Here is a 27141-nt window from a genome sequence, read left to right on the forward strand (position 1 = left end):
GCTCTATAGTGTTATATTTGTTTTCTAGGGCTGCTTTAACAATGCACCACAGAAATTTAAACAACAGAATTTTTGTCTCACAGTTTTGGAAGCCTAAGTCTGAAATTGAGGTGTTGGTGGAGTTGATTCCTTCTAAGGTGTAACTAAGGAGGGATCTGTTCCAGGCTTCTCTTTGGCATGTAGATGATGGTCTTCATGTTCACACGGTATTCTAACTACTTGTTTATCTCTAAATTTTCCCTTGTTATAAGAACACAGGTAATATTACATTACAGCCTACCCTTATGACCTCATTTTAACCTTATTACCTCTGTAAAGACCCTATCTACAAGTAAGGTCACATTCTGAGATACTGGGGATTAGAACTTGAATGGACAATTCAACCTGTAACAGGTGTGTAAGAAAGTAAACAAGTTACCACTTTAGATTCTGATCTCTTCACAGCCAAGAATCACTAAAGTGGAAATCATATGTATATAATTCACTTATGAAATTTAAGTTACCTAATATTTGAATACATATACAAAGATAACACATACCAGGTGATATATTTGTATTCTTACAACATTTGAAATGTTTTCCCTTTTTTATGAGACTCAGCATCTCAAGAGACTAGGTTTTCAAGTTAGAATTCAAGGTGTTGCTTTTGTTGTTTTAAAAAAGCTTCTCCGTGAGTTAAATTTGTAATACTAGATGGTCCAACTCATTAGAACATTAAGATGGCTCCAGCTTGACTAGTTTCCTACTTGTATGTAGTAATGGCTTTATTCTTTTAAATATTTTTGACCTGCTGGTTTGGAGGTAAGTTGCATCTATACTCTGCCAAATAGCTGATAAAAACTGGAAAATGTGTCAGGCTTTTCTTTGAACATGGCTTCCCCTTGTGACATTGCTCCCTACTGACTTCAGAGCCACAGATCTTTTCAGCTCATATACCTAGGTTATACCAGGTAAAATGAGCTTGGAAATGCACTTCCCAGGGGCAAGTGCAATGACCGCTCCACTGGAGCCACTGGAACAACCTATTATTTTCAGACCCTCACAGATACAAAATTTTCCTCTTAAAAAGTTGTGTGTGTGTGTGTGTGTTTTCAGTGATCTTAAAGCTCTAGCAAAAAGGATTTTTCATCTTTTTTATTTTACATTTTTCAAAACAACAAAAACATTGAAATTATTAACTGGCTGACTATTTAATTCATAAAAAGATAATGAGAACTGTAACCTAATGACATGAAAAGGCATTGTTAGGGATTTTCAAGCTGTTTCTCAGTGATTCCTGTAAAGATTTCTAGAAATGAAAACTAATTTGTGAAGAATAAATTACCATTGGTGAGGGAAAAAAAGAGCTAAACAGGAGAAGGAGGAAAAGGTGATGCCAAAACACAACCTTACAAGGTTTCTAGCCAACATCCTAACGTCATCTACAGAGTTTTATATTTATTCTGTTCGCCCAGGTCTCTTGGGTCCTTTCTCTGGATAAATATCTTTAACTAGTAAAGTTATTACAAATGAAAGAAAGGCCACTAAAGTGGCTACTATCCTCAGGGCTTTGAACCAATTGGGATAATGTGGCAAGAGAAAAAGTTCACTGTGTAATGCTATTGCCAAACCTATTATTACTGTGACTATAGCTTCACTGAGTCTCTCAGAAATAAAGAAGGCAAACCATGAAAACACAACAGGAGTGAAACTATTAGCTAAATTGAGGAAGTCTGGCTTGGCTGGACTACCTTCTAGCAAAGCAAAACCCCATCTGATCCCTCCCAAGAAAGATAGGAAACTGGCTCCATAAGCCATCTGAGTAAAAGCTAATATGGGGCTGTAAGTCTTTGTCATCACCATGACCAGTGGTGGAGCAACGAAGGGGATTAGTCCTGCCAGAGTTATGTATAACGCTGGCTTTGGGCTGTCAGGCAGGTAACTGATAGTGCGTGGTGGCCTGGCTGGAAATACTGCTTGCTTTTGCTTCTTCTTAAAGCTGCACCGGGACGTATGATAATACTGTGTTTTGCTCATATACACTGGAAATGATGAGAGAAGCCAAGTCCTTGGAAACAAAGGGGAAAAGTTCTGCTGGAGACATGCCTTGACAGAAAGTATGTTTATTCTTCTGCTGGCTCCTAGTCTGACTGTAGAAGGATACTTCAGAATCTGTAGAGAAAATAAAACCAAAAGACAAAAAACAGATTAAAAAGAAAATCACCAAATGTCTTAATCCCAATCTGAAACAATACAATAACAATCTGCTTTCTGTTAACACACTGAACTTAAAGAAAGATTGAGCTACAGGGTGATGTTGTTATTGCTGGCAAAGACTATCAAACAGCTATACGATATGCAAAAGAAACTACTGAATAGAAACCCGTGATAAGTTTCCGCCTACCACTAATCTTATCCTATGAGAGAAATAACTGAAGGAGAAACAGGTAAAAACTAGTTCTTTAGTTTTTGGCATTCTCAACTGCCTCTTCTATTTATAAACTGCAAAAGAAGTGGCACTAACTACTGTGGCAATGCTATTTTATGTAGAAAAAATTAAGCTTTAGACACTATACTATTCATAGCTTCATGCCTTCCTACGCTGTCTCTGCCAGAATTCTAGCTTACCACTTTTTTATCTAGGGAACGTATCTTTCAAAATTCAGCTTGAAGCTTTCTCCAGTCTGATTTAATGCTTCTATATGTAAGTACCCTATGCACACTTCCATCATAATCTCACAGTAAATTAAAATCATGTTTACTTGTCTGTCTCAGTAGACTCGAGAGCCAGGATCATATTTTTTCTTTGCCTGAAAAAAAAAATCCCCAGTGCTTTTCACGGTACATGGCCAAATCAATAACCTTTCCTGTTGATTCTGTGCTTTAGTGAGCAGATTCCATACTTCAACTGATGAACAGATCAACAGTAACTCAAAAAATGTTGAACAAAAAAATGAAAGTCATTTAAGAATCTTGGTGATTACTCAGAATGCTAGGAATGATTCCATCTTGAGGCCTTTTTCCTTTTGTCTAGAATGTTCTTTGAGCTGCCTGCAAGGCTCATCCCCTCACTTCTGACCACCCTGTTTATAAGTGCAGTCCTTAAGTCTGCTGTTCCCTATTCCCCTTCCCTGAGCTATAGTCCTCCAAAGCACTCACCACTTGACAAATTAAATATTTCACTTGTATTTTATCCACTTCCCTGGAACAACCGGAATGTAAAAGGGTAAGGATTTTTGTCTTCTTTTTCACTGTTAGTGAAATTTCACTATTAGTTACAAAGCAATGCCTGGAAAGTAGTGCTCAAATATTTGCTGAATAAACCAACCTTTGAAGGTGCTTGAAAAAACTGCTGGATGAAGTGAAGCATACTGGGTCCCACTGAAAGTCTTGCTAAGGAAGATGCCAGGACGTTCTGATTAATGTATTTTTACAGCTAAGTGGAAAGGCTGAATCAGAAGCATGTTGCTGTGTACAAAACAAGATGTCAATTTTCTTCATTTTATACATAATTTTTTAAAGTAGTAAGTAGGAGGAATTTCTTCTTTATAACAGTTTCCTTTGAGAATAATCATTAATGTTTTCAAAAAAATCAGTAAAACATTAAGTAAACAGATCCTTTTCTTCTCTGAACCTTTCTTTTAGCTTTTGCTGTTTGATGTAGCAGAAAGAATAATTCACAGAGACAATAGACCTGGATTTTACAACTACTTCCATGTTTCCCAGCTGTGTGACCTTAGGTAAATTGCTTCATTGAAGTACCTGCTTTATTGTCTTAAACACTGAAAGTCATAGCTTCTCTGTTCTTTTTTCCCCTTAGTTATCTATTTTGTGGCTTAGGAGTTTACAGCTCAAAATAATGATAGCAGCAGCCAATACAATTTAGCTGTGAACCAGGCACTGTAACCAGGTGTTTTACATGCACTAATTCATTTAATACAATGACCTCATCAACTTGGTGCTGAGAGACAGAAGACTGTTAAGTAAGAGTGCAGACTTTGGAGTCAAACAATGTGGATTGGAAACCTGGCTCCACCACGTATTAGCTATGTGACCTTGGGCAAATATATTAACCTGGCTAAGGTGGAGTTCACTCACCTATAAAGCCTATAGTAACTACATAGGGTCACTGTAAAAACAAAAGTTAATACATGTAAAGAGCTGAGAAATGTCCCTAACACAAAGTAGGCATTCAAAATATACTATTATTCCCACCTTACACAATGTAAGCAGCTAGTAAATGGATGAGTGAGAATGTGAATCCAACTGTCATGTTTTTGAGTCTCATTCTTAACCACGAGAATGAAGTGTCTAAAACTCCAAAACACAGTTCCTGCTTAATCTAAATATTAAGTGAACTAATTTCTTATCACAGATCTTAGGGCTGGGTCGAGAAATTCTGTATACCAGCTAGTCAAATCCTGTGTAACAGCCAGTCAACGTCTTCATTCTATATATAAGGAAGCAAGTAGACGTTAAGTTATCCACCTCTAAGTAGATGTTAGATGACATCCACATCCACCTCCGGACTCCCAGACACATATCCGCATGGCCGCGTAAGGGACTTCAAGACCACCCCATTAAAAAAGTTCAACCTTCCGAACTCCCTGTGCACTGTGACATGTGCTTTCCAACTCAGGAGTATTAAAGTGAAAAAGAGACAGCTTAAAGCCCTGGGAATGGCAACTGGTGAGGGAATTAAAGACAAAGAGCTAAGGGTTAATCTGCTCAGTTTAGGTGAAAATGCTCAGTATTTCCACTGCCCCAAATGAAAGTTTCAAGCTGTAAACCTCAGAGCCGACAACAGGGAAAAGGGGGCGGAGTCTGGACGCAAAGATCCTCGGGAAACTGTCCAACAGTTTCTCGGGCTTCAGTTTACTCCTAACCCTCTATACCCACCCTTCCCAAGCTGCACCAGTGGCAGCAGCCCTGCTACTTACTTGCCAGCGTCGCGCGGAGAGGTGGAAAACTAAGCTGCAAGAATAGCCTGGCACTCTGGAAAAGGCACTTCCGGCAGATGGGGTCAGATGGCCCCCCGCCACTTCCTGAGAGCCGAAAAAAATGAGTTCGGGTGGGGACTCAACCACCGCTAACTGGTTCCCACACCGGGTTTTTCTGTCAGGCTATTTCTTTAAAATCAAGTGGAAGCCGGCTTTTTGAAGTTTGTAGAGTTCCTGAACAGTTCTTGCCTTTCTATTCCAGGTTTCCCAGCCAGCCCAGCGAAATATGACCCGCAGAGTTCGGGAAGGTAGAGTGCAACTACTGAAACAATTTCAGTGATGGTGGTGGAGGAAGGTAGGAGCGATTTGGAGTCTAGGCCAAGTATGACTTGGCCAAATTGCTTGCCATCTCTGGAACTCATTTTTTACTTTGCATAATAACAGGGTTTCTAGGATCTCACTCCTTATTAGGACCCTGAACTACTAATACTATTTAAGAAAAAGAAAAAAACTTTCCACTTCATTCTTTCTGCTGGGACCAGGAAACTTCATTAAGAAATAAAGAGCATAAGGGGCGGGACTTTCACTGCCATGAAAGGTGTGGTGATAAGAGCCTTGGGCTTGAAGGTGACCCGGAAGTTAGATCATTCCTCCTGTCACCTTCTGCTTTAACTTTTATTTGTAGGTTGTGTGACCTTGAGCAAGTCCTTTCCTTTCGCTGGGCCTCCATTTCAGTATGTCAAAGGAAACATTATCAGGCAATTTGCGCGTCATTCTAAAGTCAATAGGAGAGTCCAAGGGGCCCACGCTAGCCAGTTCCTCCATTCCTCTGGATTCCAGGTAGTCTAGCTTTCCGATTGCGGGTCATCATATGGCTTAGCTTCCTGTGCAGAATTGGCTCACAGCGAATTCTTCCTAATAGTAACCCCTTCTAGTTTACTTTTATTTCCATCTCTTGTCATGGCAGCGCCGCCCCTTCCCGTCGTGCGATACCCAATGAGACTTTCGGTCGGAGAAACAGCTTCTCCGCCCTGGCACAGGAGCAGGCTCTGGCCAGAAACCCGCGCGGCACTGGGACAGGGGCGTGACGCCAGCGGTCAGGCGGAACTACCACTCCCAGCGGGTAGCGCGTCGGGCCCAGCAGCGCAGGCCTCTAGAGCCCAGTCGTGTGGCCCGTTGGGGGCTGGAGTCTTAACGACGCGCGTGAAGGAAGGAAGGAGACGAAGGTGGGAAGGGGTCGGAAAGCAGACCAGCCCACGAAACTGCTGTTAGTACTCGTAGAAGTAGTTGGGGGACGCATGCTTTCTCAGAGGTGGGGTTTGGGGAGGTGCAGAACGGAGGGGCGGGGAAAAACGGGTACACACATACACACCCACTCACACGCACCCGGCCGTAGTGCCGTGCAAGGGGATTTGAGGGGGAGTACCAAACTCGGCTCGTCTCCGCCTCTGAGGCGGCGCGAGGAGAGAGAGTTCAACTGTGCAGAGGGGCGGGGGCGACCAAGTGCCGCCGAAAGCCGTGATGGAGGCGGCTGGGGGCGGGGCAGGCAATAACTGCCGTTCACGGGGCGGAACGTTGGCGGCGTGTGGCGCCTGCAGGGTCACCGGAACAGGGCTCATGCGCGTGCGCTCTTGTGGGCGGTGCGAGTGGGTGGGCGTGTGTGAGGCGGGGTCAGGTGGGGGCAGGGCCGGACTGGTCGTAGCTCCTCCCCCTCCAGCGCTCTGCCCCTCCTGGGCCTTGTGGGCCGGGCAGCCATTTTGGAAAGAGCTTTGTTATGGTTGTGGGCTCTACACCTCTGCCGATCAGGAAGCTGGGGACGCGCCCCTCAGACGCCGCATCTTGTCTGGAGCTGTAGCTCCGCCGCTGCCCGGTGAGTGGGAGTTCCGGACAACGGGGCAGTAGGGTTATCTTGAGTCGTCCGGCGCGGGGCTCCGCCTGGTGCCTAACCGGCCGGCTGCTCAAACAAGTTGAAGGGGGCTCTCACACAGGTGGTTGGGTGTAGGTCGGCCTGGGGACCGAGCGCAGAGCCCACGGGTCGTGTGATTGGGACGGGGCACCGTTCCCGGCACGTGGAGCTTTGCACCCGAGCGTCACCGCGACTTGCCAGAGCGCTCCTACTTCAACTTTGGTCTTCGGGTCGGAACGCTCACCTGCGACTCTCTGGCTCCTCTCCAGGCGTTCCGGCTTGGTGGTGGTTGAGTAGCTTGGCTTATGTTTCTTTTTCTTTCCTTAAATTAGAGCCAAGGGCTTTTGTTATCCAGTGATGGGACACCTAATGAAAAAAGAATCTAAGTCAAATGGTTAAATGTTGGGTATTTGAGGGAAAAAGAAGAGCTTTAACTTCCTCCGCTCTCCCCCCTCCCCAGCCTTCCAGTTCCCCTTCGTAGCGAGGGGTTTTCGTTTTTCAGACGGTCTCTCCCCCACCTACCAGCCCCCACCCCCACCCCAGAAGAAAAGCTGGTCAATCTTGAAGTGTTCTAGAGAGAATTTGTTTCTATTTAATGTCTACCTCTCCCCACCCCCGTGAAATTCAGAAGAAAGACTGAATCTAAAATGGCTGTAGCTTGGGGAAGTGCCCCGAGCTCGGTAAATTAAATACATTAACATGTCTTGAATTCTTAGTTATTTCTCTTAAGGGAATGATAACTGGATCTTTTGATCTTCTTGCAGTTGGTGTCTTATCTTGAAGAGTCCCTGCTAGGTAAAAACAAAGGTGAGGCTAAAGAAGTTTGCTTACTCCGAAAGTTTACATAAGAGTGGGTGCGGTTTTGTTTTGTTTTTTTGGTAGTTGCTTATAGTTTTGAAATTGTGCTGTGGTGTTAATTTTATCAGGCAGCTTTGTGCTCTGAGGTTGATTTGTCATGTTTTTTGAAATACTTGCTCTTAACGTTAATATTTACCGCTAATCAGGAAAAAACAGAGTTAATGGTGGCTCATGTTTTACTGTACTTACAGAAGTCACGTTCAGTGGAAATCCCATCCAAGTTATTGGTAGTCTTCAGTAGACTTAGATTTATAGTTTGGTGGACTGCTGGCATTTTCTAATGTCTTTTATGTGTAATACCTGAAAGAAAATCAGAGTGCTGTTTGAAATATTTATTAGGAGAGTGTAAGGCAACAAGTGAAAACAAACTTTAGATATGGAGTGACTGATTGTTGTGCCCTTTCAAACAAAAGGCTGTCTTTTTGTTTGCTGCTTTTTTGTTTTTAGCATTAGATCCAGAAGTTTAACTGAAAACAAAAAGACATAGAATAGAAACCTAAAACAGTTAACTTCAGTATTTGGGAAAATGTCTGAGTTTCAATTTGCAACCTGTCTAAAAGATAAAATAATAAAATGCTAATTGTCAGTGAGAACTTTGGAATTAATAGTTAAATAAACTTGTTATCTTGCTTCCCTAGGGAGTCAGTTTCAATTTAGGTCTCTACATTCCTTCAATACAAAAGTTTGCTTTTGTCCATTCCCCTAGGATTTTTGTCGTTCTTAAATTATTTTGGTGGTTTTACAAGACAGACATTTGAAGTACTTTACAGAAATTACAAGTCATTTGCTTTGTGTTTTGCCGTTGTTCACTATTGGACCCATAAACTTGGATGGGACCTTATTACTCTGATTTGTTGGGGTGTTGCTAAAAACAGATTGTGCGTATTGATATAAATATTTTCTAGTTGATTTTGAATACTATCTTATCAGAGCTCTTGAAATTGGGGTGGAGTGGAATGTTAGAAAGCCATTTTTATTTCGAATGAATTCAACTAACCAGTTTTCTCGTCAGTGGCTGTTTGACACATTTCTGTTTATAATTTTTAAATGATCAGTTAAAGATAAAACATAATTTTGAATCATACTTCAGAAGATTGCATATCTTTGTTTTATGACTGAATTGTATGCACTTAATAACAGTAATAACTCTAATGTACTAGGGGCTGACTTTTGCTTGAAGTGCTTTATATTTAATAATTTATTTCTATGAGGTAGATAATTGTTTTATCCCTGTTTTTTAGTTGAGGAAAATAAGTCCAGAGATTCATCCAGCTAGTAGATAGCAGATCCTGTGTTTAAACCTAAGCAATCTGTTTCCAAGTCACTGTGCAGCCTTTAACCATGAAAATAAAAGTAATACTATTGGAAAGATGAGATGCAAAACATTTTTTTAAGTATCCCAACTGAAAAGTGGTCCATGGAAAAGGCAAATTTTGGTGCTGTATGCATTTATGGTTTTTTAAGGGGGTCAAATCTAGGTGATGCATAGAAAAACATACTACTTCATAAGTGGCTATAGTTGCCATTGTCTAGAATTAAATGTGTTTGTGCTGAGACTTAGCTGCCCAAGTCAACTTTTTTTGCCAACTCCAAAATCAGGCTCCAGTTTTTATTTATTTCCCACTGGTCTGCTCAAAACAAAACTGGCTACTCAAACTTAAAATAGTTCAGTGAGAGAAGCTGAACTTCTTTTGTCCACAGGTATATGTATCTTAACTAATGAGGTAAAATATTGCTTGTGTTATGTAAGTTTAATTTTTACAGGCGATTACAAATATACTGGGCAAATATTTAAGGAGTCTAATAGGTTTTTCTTTACTAAAGCAAATAATCAGCCTTTAATTCATCTGTTGGAAAAATTATTTTTCATTTTTCAGACAAAACAGCTCCATCATGATTTTAAGAAATACTTTCTTTTAAGAAATGCTATAGGCTATACTATGGTGCTAGTTCCACTGTGTTTAAGTGCTACGAATACCTAGTGACTAAAACATTTCTGCCACCTAAGAACTTAGTTTAACAGATAAGCACAAAAATTTTCACAGGGTAGCAACATTAGAAAGCTGTCTTTCTTGAAGGAGCTGATTTTTAGCATGCTCATTAAGTTTACCTTCCCTTTCTATGATAAAACTACTTTGCCTTATATTAACTGGAGTCAGGCTAGAGAATCACCAACGTGAAAAAGTTTCAGTACACTTTTCAGAGCAGTAGGTCTACTTGTGTGGAATACGTTTTGTTTGATTGTTTTCAGAAAAAATCGAATTCATTTAAATTCGGCTATACTTTAAATTTAGATTGCAAACTCTTATTTCTGCTGATTGTAAGTTTAAACTGCACTATATAAAAAAATCCTCTACTGAATCATTACTATCCTTGAAGTATACAAGTATGTTGAAAAGATGGTTTGGGGGTTCTTTGGTTAGTTAATTAAAAGGTAGAACTATTGCAGTGTTACAGCTATGTGTTTTTTAACTTTGCTTTTTAATTAGTCTTACCAGGTATGATGGGAAGGGGAGTGGGAACCATTTATTGTGGACTTCATAAACTAGAGGTTGTAGTAGAGTGCAAAATATGTGATCTCATTATTCCTTAAAACACTTGTTTGGAATAGGTGATATTAAGCCTTCTATGAGTGAGTGTACAGAGGATCCAAGAAGTTAAGTAATTTGCATAACGTAATGAGAGGTGGGGATTCAGACAGCTTCCTTTCATTCCAAAGCCCAGTTTTCACCACATCATGTAGAGAGATGGCATGGTATGGTAGTTAAATGGGCAGCAACTTTATAGCCTGGGTCTGAATCTCAGCATTGCCACTTCATAGTTTTATGACCTTCATGGAGTTTTAGCTAAGATTTTTGCCTGTTTCTTCCTCTGTTAAATGGGGATAATAGTACCTTCTCTTAGGGTTATTGTGGTAAACAAATGAATACAGTGCTTAATACAATACCTGACTGTTGTAAATGCTTCATAACTGTTAAGTAAATTGTTTGAAATTGTCTTTAATGAACATCCTTTTAACAGTTGAGTGAAATTCAGTGAAATCTGAACAGATTTTTGCACGTAGAACTTTTGGGGGTTTTGTGTTTCCTTTTTCTAGATATTACTTTTCTGTTGACTTCTCGTTTATTTCAAGGTCCAGGTCCCACACACTGAATTAATTGACTGATATTCTTTCAAGCCTCTTAGTTTGTATGTTTCTTTTGGTTTTTTTTCTTGCACTTTGTTGAAGAAACCAGGTCTTTGTCCTGATTTTCTGTAAATTGGTATTTTTTTTTTCCTGGTTTGTTCAGTGATTTTCATCTATATCATTTTCTCACAATTTCTCTATTGAGCAGTATAGAGTAATTGTATTAGTTATTTTCTCTCGATATGCTTGTAAAATGGAGTGTTTGTTTGGTTCTGTGTCCAATTCAGTATTAACTTTTCTAGGTAGTTTGTTTCTTGTCCTTTTTTTTTTTTTTTCCCTACCTAGTATTTATTTATTGTATTAAAAATTTGAGCTAAATGTGCTGGGCTTGCAGTGGTTTTGTTTTCTAGTTTTGGTTACTAGTGAATGGTTTTCTCAGCCTACTTGATCTAAAGATTCCTTTTCTCAAAACTGCATCTTTTTTCTATTGTTTAGCCCCCCAACCCCCAACTTTTAAGCATTTTATTCTTAACATTTATTGTGTACTCAATATAGACCAGGACTCCCTCCTCCTCCTCCGTTTTTTTGTTTTTTGTTTTTAAATTTCCCTGGGGAAAACATCCAGGCACTATTCAGAACACTTTACATATATTCACTCATTTAATTGTCAAGTTGCCAACAATTTCCAAATTACAGATAAGGATTTGAAGTGAAAAGAGGTGAAGTGTCTTGTCTATAGTCACAGAGTATATGGTAGAGCCAGCTTGATCCAGAGTCTGCTCTTCTAACTTAAAAGTAATGTTTGGATTAGAAGCTGGGTTTGTTCTTGAAAAGAGATTTTTAGATATGCTTGTGAGTAAAATGAAGGTAAAGTAAAAATGTATATTTTGCGATATATTAGTCACTACTTTTAAATTTCTCAAGTATAAAAACTATATCGTTTTTAAAATGTAACAAATAGCCTATGTACTTATAGTCAGAGGAAATTGAAGCCTTTCAGGGCCCCTGTAGCTGCAAATATTTGATAAAACTTATCACTACTGAGTGGCTTGTTTGTAGTGTAGTTTATTCAGTGACTTTTGGAGCAAATGGTACAGAAACAATTTTCACTGGTTCCAAAACCTTATAGTCTCAGATACTTGCGTGAATCTAATTCAGTTAGTTATCTGAATTTCACAGCCAGAATTTAATCTGTCAGATTGCTTCAGGTGATAAATGTACTTTTGTAACATAGTGTGCTTATTTGAAACCATTGTGATTCAAATTAATTCCATTTCTGTCAGGATAGTGTATAGGTATGGTTGTAACAAGTGCTTGTAACCTTTGAATTGCAGTTGGGAAGGAGATACCTGAGAAAGGTTATAAATTTTACTCTTGAAAAATTTTGTACTTTGTGAAATTATTTTAAGGAAATTCTTTTTTTCTTGAAAATGAATCAGAAGTCACAGTGATTAAAGCTTATTGCTAATGGGAAGACAGACAAGCTTCCTGTATTGGACATTTTACTAATTGAGCTTTAAAGAGGTCCTTTGTTGTTTATTTTGTTTGTTTTCCATTTTTAACCCTACTTCACCGTGGCCTTTTTTGAATCTTACTAGGAAAGGAAGCTGCAAATGAAATGTAACTTGTATGCATACACACATACACTTTCTGTCCTGGACCCCTGGTAACCATGACCCAAACTGTGCCAGTCAAATACACTTGATTGGGGACTTGAATCTGGAGTGAGAGATAGAAAGGAGCAAGGACAGTTTAGAATTAATTCCATTGGGTGGTGGCAGTGGCAGTGCATCGGGCAGTTTCCTAAGAGACTCTTGCTGTGGTATAACCTTGGTTGGTGGTTTGACTATTTAGCTTTACTTGATTTTTATAGGTTTGCCAAATCATTCATTCTCTGAACTCCCAGTATCCTGCTGATAAATTCCTTTTCTACTTAATCTACCTAAATAGAGTTTGTTTTTTTTTCAACCAAGGACTCTGATCTGTAAAATTGACTAATAAAACTGCCCCTTCCAGAAGATACAGTTACTGCCTCTATTTAGGGTAGTCTCCTAACTCATAAAGTGAAAAATTGCCATGAATGTCTTTTTTAAAGACAATCTTAGACAAGAATTTTCCCTTTTATCCACTCCCAGTTGTTAAAAGCAGTAGTTCTTAACCTTTGAAAACTTATCTGGGGTAAAGCCTGGGCACCATAAGTTTATTAAAGCTCTCTGTGTGATTCTGTTTTTTAATAATTCTTTTATTATTGCAAAAGCAGTATATGTGCTGTGTAGAATATTAAGGTATATAGATATGGAAAAATAAAAACTTGACATTCCTATCATCCAGAAATCACTACTGTTAACAACTTTTGGTGCATTTTCCCCAGAGCTTTCTCTAAGTACATGTATGTAGGTTTTTATTTTTATTTTACTAAAATGAGATCAGTTTACAGCTTGCTTTTTTAATCTGTGATGCCCACACTCCATGTGTGTAAATGTTCATTTCTTCCAATGTCCAGGTGCTACTCCGATTTTCCTAACTGATCCTAAAATATGTTTGTTACAGCTGGCTATCCAAACTAGCATCTGATCCAGAACCTTGTGCCATATAACACTTTAATTTCCGTATATCTCTTTAATCATGCTTAGTCCTTATTTTTCAGTGACACTGACTTTGAGAATGGACTGGTTGTCCTGAGAATAGTTTTGTACAGTTGAATTCTTGTATCATTTAGTTTGTTCCTTTCATTCATGTATTTTTCTCTGAAAGTTCACAGCAGAAAACTTGATGGATATACATCTAAACATTTTGGCTAGAATATATCATAGCTGTATCTCATTTTGCATCGTATCATAAAACACATAATACCTACTAATAGGTTGACCTATTTTAGTAATGCTAAGGTTGATCCTTGAATTAAGTTGATGATAGCCCAATCTATATGTTAAACAGTGTGTCTTCCCCCTTTCAACAATAAACTGATTTGTGTGATGTTGGTCGCTTACCAATCGTTGTTATAATTTTTTTAAAACACAGCTTTATTTAGATAATTTACATAACATAAAACTTACCTGCTTTAAATGTACAGTTTTAATGATTGGTTGTTTTTTTTTTTATTAAAGTATTTTCACAGAGTTGTACAACCATTGCCACTATCTAATTTTAGGACATTTTCATCACCCCAAAAAGAGATCCCATAAACCATAGTACTCATCTTCTCAGCCCTCTGCAGCCACTAATCTACTTTCCGTCCCTGGATTTGCCTACTGTGGACATTACATATAAATACAGTATGTGGTCTTTTTTTGTCTGGCTTCCAGTCACTTGGCATAATGTCTTTAATGTTCATAGGTATAGTAGTATCAATATTTCATTCATTTTTGTTGCTGTATAATATTCTGTTGTATGTATATATCACATTTTGTTTTTCGTTTCATCAGTTGATGGGCATTTGGGTTGTTGCCTCTTCAGCTATTATGAATAATCCTGCTATGAACACTCATGTCCACATTTTTGTGTGCACATATTAAGTCTTTCTTGCATCATTCTAGGAGTGGAACTGCTGGATTATATAGTAACTCTGTTTAACTTTAAGAAACTGTTTTCCAAAGTGGCTGCACCATTATACTATACACCATACTGTATATGATGGTTTCATTTTTCTCCATATCCTCAGCAATACCTGTTATTGTCTATCTTTTTGGTTATAGCCATCCTAGTGAGTGTGAAATGGTATCTCATTGTGGTTTTGATTTGCATTTCCCTCATAACTAATGATGTTAAGCATCTTTTCTGTGCTTATTGGTTACTTGTGTGTCTTGAGAAGTGTCTTTTCAGATCATTTGCCCACTTTTTAATTGGATTATTTGTCTTTTTGTTGAATTGTGCAAGTACTTTTTTAAAATCCAGGTGTAATCAACACACAACTTACTACTTTCAGTTGTATAAGATAGTGACTTGACAGTTATATATTGCAAGATAATTACCACAGTAAGTTTAGTTAAAACCTCTCACTGTGTAGTTAGATTTTTTTTTCTTGTGATGAGAACTTTTAAGATCTATTCTATTAGCAACTCTCAAATATACAATACAGTATAATTAACTAGAGTCACCATGCTGTACATTACATTCCCATGTCTTATTTATTTTATAATTGGAAGTTTATGCCTTTTGACAGATTTCACCCATCCCACCTCTGGCAAGTCACCAGTCTGTTCTCTGTATATGACCTTGGTGGGTTTTTTTAGATTCCACATATAAATGAGTTCATACGGAACTTGTCTCTGTCTTATTTCGTTTAGCATATTACCCTCAAGGTCCATCTGTATTACTGCAAATGGCAAAATTTCTTTCTTTCTTATGGCTGAATATTCCATTGTGTATGTCTATATATGTATGTATGTATGTGTATACACACCACATTTTATTTAGTCATTTATACATAGATGGACACTTAGGTTGTTTCTATATCTTGTCTATTGTAATATTGCTTCAGTGAATATGGGAGTACATATATCTTTTCAAGTTTTCCATTTCCTTTGGATAAACACCCAGAAGTGGAATTGCTGGATCATATGGTAATTATATTTTTAATTCTTTGAGGAACCTCCATACTGTTTTCCATAGTGGCTGCTCCAGTTTACATTCCTATCAACAGTGCACAACAGTGCACATTCCCTTTTCTCTACATCCTTGCCAATACTTATTTCTTGTCCTGTTGATGGTAGCCATTCTAACAGATATGAGGTGATATCTTATTTTGATTTCATTTATTTTAAATACAATTTCCCTTATCAGATATATAATATATAAATCTTTCCTCTCAGTCTGGCTTGTCCTTTCACTTTTCTTGATGGTGTCTTTTGAAGCACATTTTTAATTTTGATGAAGTCCAATATATCATTCACCTAACCTAAGATCGTGATTTACTCCTGTGTTTACTTTTATTATGCTCAGGCCTTTGATCCACTTGGAGTTAATTTTTGTATGTGGTGTAAGATATGAGTCCACATTCAAAAAAAAATTTTTTACCAGTGGACATTCACTTATCATGGCACCATGTTTTAAAAAGAAAGACAATTTTTCCCCATTGATACATCTTTTATATATATATATATATATATATATATATATATATATATATATATATATATATATATATATATATTTGAAGTATAGTCAGTTTACAATGTTGTGTCAATTTCTGGTGTACAGCACAATACTTCAGTTGTATAGGAACATACATTCATTTTCATATTCTTTTTACCATATGTTACTATAAGATATTGAATGTCGTTCCCTGTGCTATACAGTATAAACTTGTTTAAATTGTTTCTTTTTTTGGTTGTGGGTGAGGAATTAGGTTTATTTATTTGTTTTTAATGGAGGTCCTGGGGATTGAACCCAGGACCTTGTGCTACCACTTGAGCTATACACCCCCCCACTGATGTATCTTGGATTTCTTCTTGAAAATCAGTTGACCATTCTTACGTTTATTTCTTGGTTTATTTCTTGGTTCTGCTCCATTGGTCTCTATGTCTATACTTATGCCAGCAGAATTCAACCCCTTTATATATTCCTCTTTGATTGCATAGCCTTGAGTCTTTCATTCTGAATTTGGTGTTGATAATTCTCTTGCATTTTAAAATGATTTTGCTTTATATGACTATATCCCAAAATTGATAGTGTTATTCATTTCTAAAACTTTATGTAGTATCATATAGTTTTTAACTTCTACTATTTTTAAATTCTGCTTTGTGAGAGTCATTCATTTTGCTTACATGTATCTCATGTAATCATTTCCTACTATATAGCATTGTGCAGATATACCATAATTTAGTCATTCTATTGGTGGACATTTAGGTAATTTAGTTTTTTTGCCTACTATATGCAGTTCTGTAGCAAACATTCTTATATATTTTGTCTTATCTTCATGTGTGATAAAGGTTGGTGGGTCATAGAGGTTTCATTTCAACTTTGTATTTTTCGAAGTGTTTTCCAAAGTGGTTTTGTGGGTTACACTCACACCAGCAATATATGAGAATTTCTTGTTGCTTTATATTTTTATCAACACTTGATAGTTTAGGATTTGTTTTTGCCATTTGGTAGGTATGAAATATTATCTCATGATTTGACTCAGGTTTTAGAAGTATGAATTTAGGAGTAGTTCAGGGTAATATTTTAAGTAGTGCTTTATTTATAATACTTCAGAACACTTCATTATCACATGCATATCTCTTATGGGCAGGGTAATATGTTAAATATCCAGCTATATTTTTTGACAGAAATAACTTTGTTGTCATTGAGTTTGTACTAAAAATAATTTTTTTTTGTTTGTTGGGTCCTAGTTATATAATAGCAAACTTCACTTATTGATATTAATAACCATGCTGTTAAGTATTTCCTTGACAGACATGTTATAATGGAAAAAATCTTAAAGGTGAATTATATCCCCTTTGGTTCATTGAAAGACATGCTCATATTTCATGTCCTTTAGAAGTTCTTAGATAGGAATTTGTTTCCTCTGAAATGAAAAATTAATACCAGGGTAGAGTATGACTTTGGGCTCTTTCCTGTGATGAAGTATCAACATGAGGATTAAAAATAAATTAAGCAGGGTACCAGAACCCTGGAGTTCTCCTTATTGAGGACTTGGGGGGAAAACTGATACACAGTTAGAAAATGAATATAGACTACTGTAGGGTTCCTCGGTCCTTTAGAGGAAGTGAAAGTGGTAAACATTTAAACCTAATCATGAGATTTGGAAAGAAAACATTAGGGCCAGTGAATATCTGAAGATATACAAAGTTAATAGTCTTGGACTCTGCAGTTTAAGGAATAAGGAATGTTTAAGAAGAGCTCTTAAGAACAGATAAAGGAGATGCTAAATTGATGGAGTTGTCAGCATCTCTTTAAAAAGAAATTACTAGTTAATGGTCATCCTGTCTGTACTAAGAGATTATCCCATTTGTTATTAATCCCTACCAAGCATAGGGGAAATAAATACATAAACAGGTAAATATAGTGCATTGTGATGAATGCTTGAGTATAGATATGTGTGTGATATAATGCTTCCTGAAGTAGGAATTTATTTAAGTCAGTCACTTAGAGGTGAGAACTGAAGACTTGAAAATGAATGAGATAGTGAAGAGATTCCAGAGAAATTGGAAAAGTGCTTGATCAAAGCTTGTAGGTAGCCATTATATTTACAGAGCAAAAGGAAAAGAGAAAAGAAGTAATCACAGTGGAGGGAGAAGACTAGGATCTCTTGGTGCAATGGTTGCCACTCATGCTGTTCTCCGACAAAGGATTTCACCAGCCCTTTTGTGAATATTATTATTGTAAGGATGCCAACTTCCCTCACTCCCTAAGGTGAGTTGTCCTTTCCCCTGAGATTTGTCTTTTATGGCATTATTGCCTCTTCTTTTATGAAATGATAGTAATAGGATTTTTTTTCAATATTCTACTAATCCAAATAAAATTGCTAACCTGTATCAGCCCTTGAAACATATTTTGAGATTTTATAGTTTGTGTAGTACAAGCCTGAAAACTTCTGGTCTAATGATGTAATGTCATGGAAACCAGTAGAATTTTAATATGGGATTGGTCCAGAAACATAAACAATGTAAGCCGTTGTGGGTGGTAATTCATAAGTTACTGAACTTTGGAAGTGTATTGGTCAGGGTTCTTGTGGAGACCAAAAATGTTTGAAAGTATGGTTTTATGTGAACCACAGTCAGTTACATGGATAATGAACAGCCTAAGTAAAAGTTAGTTGGATTTGACTGAGATTGGAGTTTGGGAGTTGGGTACAGGTCGTGGAGAGAAGAGCCAGAGTTGAGGGAGTAATAATGATGGACTGGGTAATTTAAACTACAGAACTCTGTGAACTAGTCTCACTTTAAATTCATGATAGCTTACAGGTATAGACCCTTTTTGTGCTGGGAAACTACTCTATCTCCTTAGTTTGTTCACTCTGCAGCTCCCATTTCATACCCTAACTTCTCAAACCTGTAACTCCCTCCCTTCCCCCTCCTACCCATCCTCAGTTTTAGCTGAAGGTCTTCTACTTGATTGAGAGGATGGAAGCAGTTGGGATAGACATTTTAAACTCTCATTGCAGTAATACTCAGGTACTCAGCCTTCCCAGCTGTGTCATAAATGAAATATGTGCAGACCTACTGAAGGCTGATCTCTGCTGTTGCATCAGATCTCACTGCTCTTCACCTACTCAAGGACATTGTTTTAGCAAGTTTCTGCATCATCAGTTGCATCTGGTTTTTCTTTACTGGTTCAGTCCCATCAATGTACCAAAAACACTTCTTTTAACCACGCATCTTCTAGCCACTATCCCATTTCCTGGTTCTACAGCAACACTCCTCAAAAGAAATGTCTCTACTTGCAATCTACAATTTCTTGCCTTTACACCCTCTACAATCAGGCTTTCACTACTGTCCCCATCCAACAAGGTCACTGATAACTTCCATATTGCTAAATTCAATGGTCGGTTCTCAGTCTTCCATCTCATTTGATGGCTTTTGATATAGTTGGTCATTCCTACTTTCTTGAAGTACATTTCTGCTTAGCTTCTGAGTTCCCATGCTGTCCTGGTTTTCTAGTATACCAAAATTCCTCTGTCTACATTCACTTCTTTGGTAAACTCATCTAGGTCCATGGATTTAATTGAAATTTCTGTTTCCAGTCTGTACCTCTACTGTAGATTCATATCTAGCTGCCTACTTTATATCTCCACTTAGATGTCTGATAGGCACTAAAAAGTTAACATGTTCAAAAAGAGTTTCTTTGTCATTATTTGTGGAATCTACAGTGTAGTAGAATTACTAGAATTTAGCAAAACGGCTTGATACAATTTATACCAGTAGTAAACTGTATTATCATTTAAAGGAAATAACAGAATAGCATAAAAATATATATCTTTTTTAAAGACTTATTTCTAAATACTTTATAAGATCTTTTGGGAGAAAATTTTAAAACTTTATTTAAGGATGTTAAAGAATACATAAATAAGATAGTGACCATGCTCATGATTTAGAAGGTATATCATAAAAACGTTGGTTCTCACTTACTGATTTAGATTGATTCATTGCCATTCCAAGAAGTGTCATAACTGTCTCCTACCCCCAATTTGACATACTTGTTTTAAAATTGATACGAAAGAGCAGAGTGCCAAAACAGCCAAGGCCTTCAATAAACTGTATGTTTTTGGAGAGGCTTTGCTGTACTATATATCAAGATATTATAAAGCCATTAATAGTTAAGACACACATGGTTGTAGTGTAGGAATAGATAAATAGACCTATGGAACAGAAGTTTGGAAACAGACCCATACATATATAGAAACAATTTTATAATTGAGCTAGCTTTATAAACCAGTGGAGAAAGAATGGTTTCAGGACAATTAATTGCTCACATGGTAAAAAATGAATTTGGACCTGGATCTCATACCAAATACATATCAGCTCCAACTGATTGATGCCTTAAATATGAAAGGCAAAATGATAAAACTAAGAAGATAACATATGTAAATTCTTTGAACCTTAGAGAAGAAAGGCTTCTATACATTAGATGCAAAAATATAAACCATAAAGGAAATGATCAACGGCTTTGATTACATTTAAGATGAGAACTTGTGTTCATCACAAGACAACCCAGTGAAGTTGGCAAAGATATTTGCAACACCTGTAATCAGAGGATTGGGGTCTATTTTATTTTCTTACTTCAAATAAAAGAAAGACCAGAGACCAAAAGAATAGTAAAAAGATGAGAAAAGATATTTTACCAAAAAAGGAAACACAAAGAGATGGTAAATAGATTAAAAGATACAAAGACTGCAGTAGGTCATTTTGTAACCACCAACAGATACCTGGCTTGGTGAGGGTGTGGAGCAAATGGAACTCTTAAAATAGCCACTGCTGGTGGTATTAACTGTGACCTGATTGGAAAGCACTATAGAATTACCTTGTGAAATTGAAGATGTACTACCTGTTAGCAGTTCCTTCATTGATGTATTTACTCATTCAGCAAATATTTATTGAGTACCTACTGTGCTAGACCAGTGCTCTTTGTGCCTTGGTTCAGTGGGAGACAAAAATAAATGATACAGGTGATCAGTGCTATAGGAAAATGTTACTTACTTAGAATGAAAACAGTTCAGTAACAGATCACTTTCTATTTTTTCACCTTTTATGGATATAAGTTCTAAGAATGTTATATATGGTTTGTAAATCAGTGCCACTCAGTTCTTTGAATCCTTTGAGAGTTACTTACCAAAAATTAATAAGCAGTCCATCATCAAAACCTATGAGAACTAGGTTATATACCCGTTTTTAATTCTGTGATGTACACAGATCGTAAACTACCCGATCTATGAAATGATGTTACAGTCATTAGATTTCTCAGTTTCTAGGGGGTACACCCAAAAGCCTTTATCAAAGAAGGCTTATCAAGTGACTAAATTATATCTATTACTCTTGTAGTTAATTAAACACCTTGTTTATGAAACCAAAATTAAGCAAGATTGGTTAAAAATTAGACATTACATCTTTTGGGTTTTCCCATAGGTAATCAAAAAAACATTGGAGCCAAATAGTGGCATTATAGAGGTAACTTGAATTATTGTATATAGTATAGATAGAATAGAAATCTCATTTCATGGTTGAAGGTGTGCTTATAGTTATGCTTTTGACAGAATTAAAATGGTATGTCAACATCTGAGAGGGAGAAATTACTTGAATTGATTTTTTTGCTGTTTACAAGTTTAGGGCATTATATCCTATTTATTATTTTCTTTTATTGAAGTATAGTCAGTTTACAATGTTGTGTTAATTTCTGGTATACCTTTTCCCTTATGTTATTATTATTACTTTTTTACTGAAGTCTAGTTGTAGGGCATTACATCCTAGATTGCATTTCAGGAACCATTGTCTCACCTAATATGTAGATAAGTGTTCTGTTTTTAAGGATCCAATTTATTTTGCTGGGAACTTTTTAATTTTATTTATTATTTTTTTAACTTTTTTATTGATTTATAATCATTTTACAATGTTGTGTCAAATTCCAGTGTTCAGCACAATTTTTCAGTCATACGTGGACATATACACACTCATTGTCACATTTTTTTCTCTGTGAGCTACCATAACGCTTTGTGTATATTTCCCTGTGCTGTACAGTATAATCTTGTTCATCTATTCTACAATTTTGAAATCCCAGTCTATCCCTTCCCACCCTCTGCCTCTCTGGCAACCACAAGTCTGTATTCTCTGTCTATGAGTCTATTTCTGTCCTTTATTTACGCTTTGTTTTTGTTTGTTTGTTTGTTTGTTTTTTAGATTCCACATATGAGCGATCTCATATGGTATTTTTCTTTCTCTTTCTGGCTTACTTCACTTAGAATGACATTCTCCAGGAGCATCCATGTTGCTGCAAATGGCATTATGTTGTCGGTTTTTATGGCTGAGTAGTATTCCATTGTATAAATATACCACATCTTCTTTATCCAGTCACCTGTTGATGGACATTTAGGCTTAAATGTCCATTAACATTAGGTTTCCATGTTTTGGCTATTGTAAATAGTGCTGCTATGAACATTGGGGTGCAGGTGTCATCCTGGAGTAGGGTTCCTTCTGGATACAAGCCCAGGAGTGGAATTCCTGGGTCATATGGTAAGTCTATTCCAAGTCTTTTGAGGAATCTCCACACTGTTTTCCATAGTGGCTGCACCAAACTGCATTTGCTGGGAACTTTTTAAAGTAGTAGAACTCACAAAGAGTCTTTTAAAATTAGTCAAATGATTATATGGAAGGAATGAGTAAATGTTCAGTGAAATACTTGATATATGACAGTGAACCAAAGATTTTCACTTAAGAAAAAATGAATATAGATTTATGGTATCAAATCTTTCAACAAAAGTTCTTTAAAACGTTTCATGTCTTGAATAACTATTCAAGAAAATGTAAATCCCCAACATATGTTTAATATGTTCCCTTTTCATATTTTCAAACTTTATAATATGTTCCTTTTATTCAGAGATGTAATGTTGATCTCTTGGAAGTAAATTTTGAGGATCTTTTTACCCTCAATAACTTGGAATCATGCCACACATATAACTGGCACATATTCTTAGTGCAGGTAGGACACAGTCTTAGGCACGACTGAATGAGTCCTCTCTGAGCTTCACAGTGGATTGGCATTTCCCAAAATGCTTCACCAGGAGCATTGCTACAATTCTGTCACCTAAATGTAATAATGCTCTATACCTTACTCACAACCTTTGTGCTCTCATCATACTTGCTCTCAGAAACATTCTTTGATATTAGTAAGGGGACCAGGAAGTGAGGTCATTAAACAAAAATTGTCATCACTCCTGTCTCTACAAGAGGAACACTCCAACATGAATCAAAAGACTTCATTAAAAAAAAAATACTCTTGGGGTAGCACACCATAGTAAGAAGGGTGAGAAGGAGAAGAGTACTTGGTGAACCATCCCTGGGAAAGAGGATGGGAAAGAACCAACATGATGTCTTGACCACAGGTGCCTTCTTACGCAGACCAGTTTCAGAGAAGTGAGCATACAAAAGTGGAAGGCAGGAAAGTTCCTTTCAAATTCCACTTACCGTTTTAGCCAAGATCACTTGGGTTAAGCCTGATAACCTTTTGCAGAAATAACCTCTTCTGGCTTCTTTGCTTTCCTTTTCCTAGACTAGCTGTGGATATGGCACGTCCTTGGCGCTTAATGGCTCAGCAGTATGTGTTTTGAATTATTTTTCCGTATGATGGAGTTGGGTTTATGGATCATGTTCTTTAAAGTATTGTTACGGCTAAGGACATGAGATTGTAATTTTAAGATTGGGAACCATGTTCTTACCAGCCACATTTTATTATATGCTTTTTTTCTTATCATAAAAAGGTTTAATTTTTCAAGTTTTTCAGTTTTGCCTGGAAACTAGTCTCAGCTAACACAAATAAACAAATAATGAGAGAAATACAGAAAGACCAAAAAAAGTATATGTACACACACACACATACATATATATTTAACATCCCTATTCAGTATGCTTGCTCTATAAGACTTTAAGGAATTTGTTTTTCTGTTGGAATCATTTCATGACTGGAGAGGAACAACCACAGTGTAATTCAGAAAGCAGTGAAGTTAGAAGACTTGTGTTTCAGGCATGACCTAGCTGCTTATTAGATGTGTTACCTTGGGTAAGTCCCTTAACATTTTAGAGGCTGCTTCAGTTTTTTCTTGTTGTTAATCTTTGAAATGGGGGGCTAACCTGGCATCAGAGGGAGAAAGGAAGGAAGGATAAGATGTATATTAGGAGTTGCATAAGTCAGTGTTTTAATTAAGACTTCTTCCAGAATAGGACTAAGTAACTCAACTGGCTTTGTATTTAGTTTCACCCATCCTTTGACTAAGAATCAATTAAGAAGTAATATGCTCATTTTTATATTTGTTGGTTTGTTAATCTTCAAAGCAACATGGGAAGTAGCACAGTTTTCATTTTAGTAGTAAAGAAATGGAGTTACCCATCAAATTTTAGAATTAAAAGGACAGATAAATATCCATTAGAGTTGTGGGGGAAATTAAATTTACTGTGAACTGAGGAATAAGTGGGGGAGTGAGAAAATGAAGATACTAAGAGTACAATGCTCTCTATAGAAGTTTTGTTAAGACTGAAGGGAAATGAACATAAATACCTAGAGGGAAATTCAGACTTCAGGAATGGGTTTTGTTTAAAGTTGGGGGAGATGTGGGTGTCAGTTTTTTTGTTAACTGAATGAAACCAGTGTAGATAGAGGTTGGAGTTACCAGGACTGGTGGGTGTATTGGATTGTGGAGAAAATGAGTTACTGAGATCAAGAACACACAGGTGAAGTGAAGTGGTAATGGGAGCCTAAAGTAGAGGAGATTGAGATAAGGCCCTTGGCAGGGACATCCTCTTCTAGCCGCTTAATTGTAAAGTATAAAATTAGGTCATATTGTGAAGTATCTTGTAGATTGCCAGGCATACATGAAGTAGCCAGTAAGTCATAGGATTTGAAAAGCTAAAATATTCAACAAATGTTTCTAAATGATTGACTGTATCAAGTATTCAAATAGGCAGTTCTGTTATGCATGTTGCACGGAGAGATCAAAACACTTAGATAAAACCTGGAAAAGAATGTTCAATATAAAGCATTGTTTATGTTTAATATTGACCATTTCTATTAGTTTAACAACTACTTATACTTTTTTAAACTGTGCCAAAATACACAAAAGATTTACCATTGTAATCATTTTAAAAATGTACAGTTTGGTGGCATTAAGTTCATTCACAGTGTTTTGCAACCATCATCACTGTCAAGTTCCAGAACTTTTTCATTATCCCAAACATAAACCTCAAATGTTTAAGCAGTCACATTCCCTCCCCCAACCACTGGTAACCACTAACCTGTTCTTTGTCCCAGTGGATTGGATATTTCATTTAAATAGTATCATGTAATATGTGTTTTGCATATTTGGCACAATATTTTCAAGGTTCATCCTTGTAACATGTATCGGCACTTCATTCCTTTTCATAGCTGAATAATATTCTCCTGTATGTATGCACCACATTTTGCATATCTATTCATCTGTTGATGGGCATTTGGGTTGCTTCTACTTGTGGCTGTTGTGAATAAAGCTGCTGTGAACACTCACAAGTTTTTGTGTGGACATGGTGTTTTCATTTCTCTTGGCTGCATACTTTGGCATAGTAAAGTTAGGTCATATGCTAACTCTGTTTAACTTTTTGAGGAACCACCAGCTATTTTCTGTAGCAGTTGCACCATTTTACATTTCTGCCAGCAATGTATGAAGAGTTCCAATTTTTCTGCATCCTTACTTTATTATAATTTGTAAAAATTAGTTCATTAAACCTTTTAATCCTTACTACATGCAAGGCACCATGCTAAACTATGTGAGTTTCAAAGAAGGGCAGAGCAGGATTCTAGAAGCAGTAAGTTTTTGGTCTGCTGGAAGTTAGGATCAACATTTATAACTACCCTGGAAGGAGCAAGTGTTAAGTGCACTAGAAGGCACAATTAAAGTACCTTGAGGATTTCAGGGAGGGAGGTTACTTGTGGGGAAAGGCTTATTTTTTGACTATCAGACCAAGGAACTTAAATCCTATTCTGTACTTGGTAGAAAGCCAGAAAACTTGAGCAGGGTAGTGATACCATTTGAATTTGGACTTAAGAAAAAAGATCTGCAGCCAAGAGTAAAGACTGAGGCAAAGGGTGGAAGAGACTAGTAAGTAGTGCCTATGAAACCATATTTTTTATTGGAGAGTAATTGGAACCTGGAGTGGCAAATAGAAACAGAAGCTAAGGAATAGAATAGACAAGACTTGGAAACTCTTGTATAAATCTTTATAGTCTCGTTAGATCTCATCTCTTCTTCTGATTTTAAGCACCATCTACCAAACACTAACAGTTCCCAAAAATTTATCTCCAGAACAGACTTCTCTGAGCTCCAGATCACATACTAGACATCTTGTATTTAACATTTTTAAAATCTTGATTCCCTCCCCTCCCCTATCTAGTCTTGCAGTGTTTCTCTTTAAAGTTCTAAGAGAGTTTTGAGCTCAAAATTTCTCAGTAGTTAAGCAAAAGCCCCCCTCAAATTAGTCACTTTATAAAAATAACCATGGCCCCAAAGGCATCATAAAGAACTTTATAAAATTTTATTAAAAGTTACAAAAATTCATAGAGCAAAACAGTTTCATTACAAAAGCATTTGACTAAGAAGATAAAACAAAATGCCTATAGTTCCACCATTCTAGTAAACCATTATTGACTTTAGTTTTGGCCAGTTGGCACTTTGCCATGTTTCACTTTAGTCTTTTGCTTCTAGAATAGGAATTTCTTTTTCCTTTATCTTTCCTCTTTCTTCATTTCCCATTTGTCATTCATCTCCCCACCACATATATACACAGACACTCTTACATAGCTTGACATTCTAGTATATTGGGCGTGGTTAATAAGCGGTTATGGGATATAATACAGCTTTAGAACTTTGATACTAGTAGCAAAGCATTGCCAGATAATATTCCCTCTGCAATCACTGCCTCAGCTGGGACTATGCTAGAGAAATGTGGGATTAAATGGTGACTGAAAAAAATGGTGCAGGTCAATTGGAAGTGCCTAGTGGGGTTTGTAAGGGGGAACTGTTTATGTTTTTGATTTGAGGTATTTTCCTTCGTGTCTGACAGTTTTATAACCTGATGGGTGATTCATCTCCCTGCCTTGAATTTTAGATTCTCTGTGGTTTAAACCAGAATTCTTACAACAAAAAGTATGCAACA

The 27141-nt window shown here is 37.0% G+C and overlaps 2 protein-coding genes across 7 annotated transcripts in view; one reads left to right on the top strand and one right to left on the bottom strand.

Annotated features, from left to right (window-relative positions):
* Positions 1–1119: 1119 nt before the first annotated feature.
* TMEM69 (transmembrane protein 69) lies at positions 1120–5036 on the bottom strand. Its single transcript, XM_010950702.3, has 3 exons — positions 4920–5036; positions 3308–3447; positions 1120–2151 (listed from the first exon to the last, which is right to left on the bottom strand). Exons 2-3 carry the CDS (start codon positions 3347–3349, stop codon positions 1438–1440), a joined length of 756 nt encoding a protein of 251 aa, XP_010949004.2. The 5' UTR covers positions 3350–3447; positions 4920–5036; the 3' UTR covers positions 1120–1437.
* Positions 5037–5134: 98 nt separating this feature from the next.
* GPBP1L1 (GC-rich promoter binding protein 1 like 1) overlaps positions 5135–27141 on the top strand; it is a 48499-nt gene continuing 26492 nt past the window's right edge. Inside the window, exons 1-2 of one of the 6 annotated variants that reach the window (XM_010950670.3) lie at positions 6168–6186; positions 7590–7632. The gene's annotated coding sequence lies outside the window, so the exon portion shown is untranslated. Of the gene's footprint in view, positions 5275–6017; positions 6187–6631; positions 6790–7589; positions 7633–27141 lie in introns of those variants that run through there. The other 5 variants (XM_010950663.3, XM_010950691.3, XM_045513477.2 and 2 more) reach the window with 5 other exon arrangements.

The sequence above is a fragment of the Camelus bactrianus genome, chromosome 13 (genome assembly GCF_048773025.1).
Source record: "Camelus bactrianus isolate YW-2024 breed Bactrian camel chromosome 13, ASM4877302v1, whole genome shotgun sequence".
Taxonomy (NCBI): Eukaryota; Metazoa; Chordata; class Mammalia; order Artiodactyla; family Camelidae; genus Camelus; species Camelus bactrianus.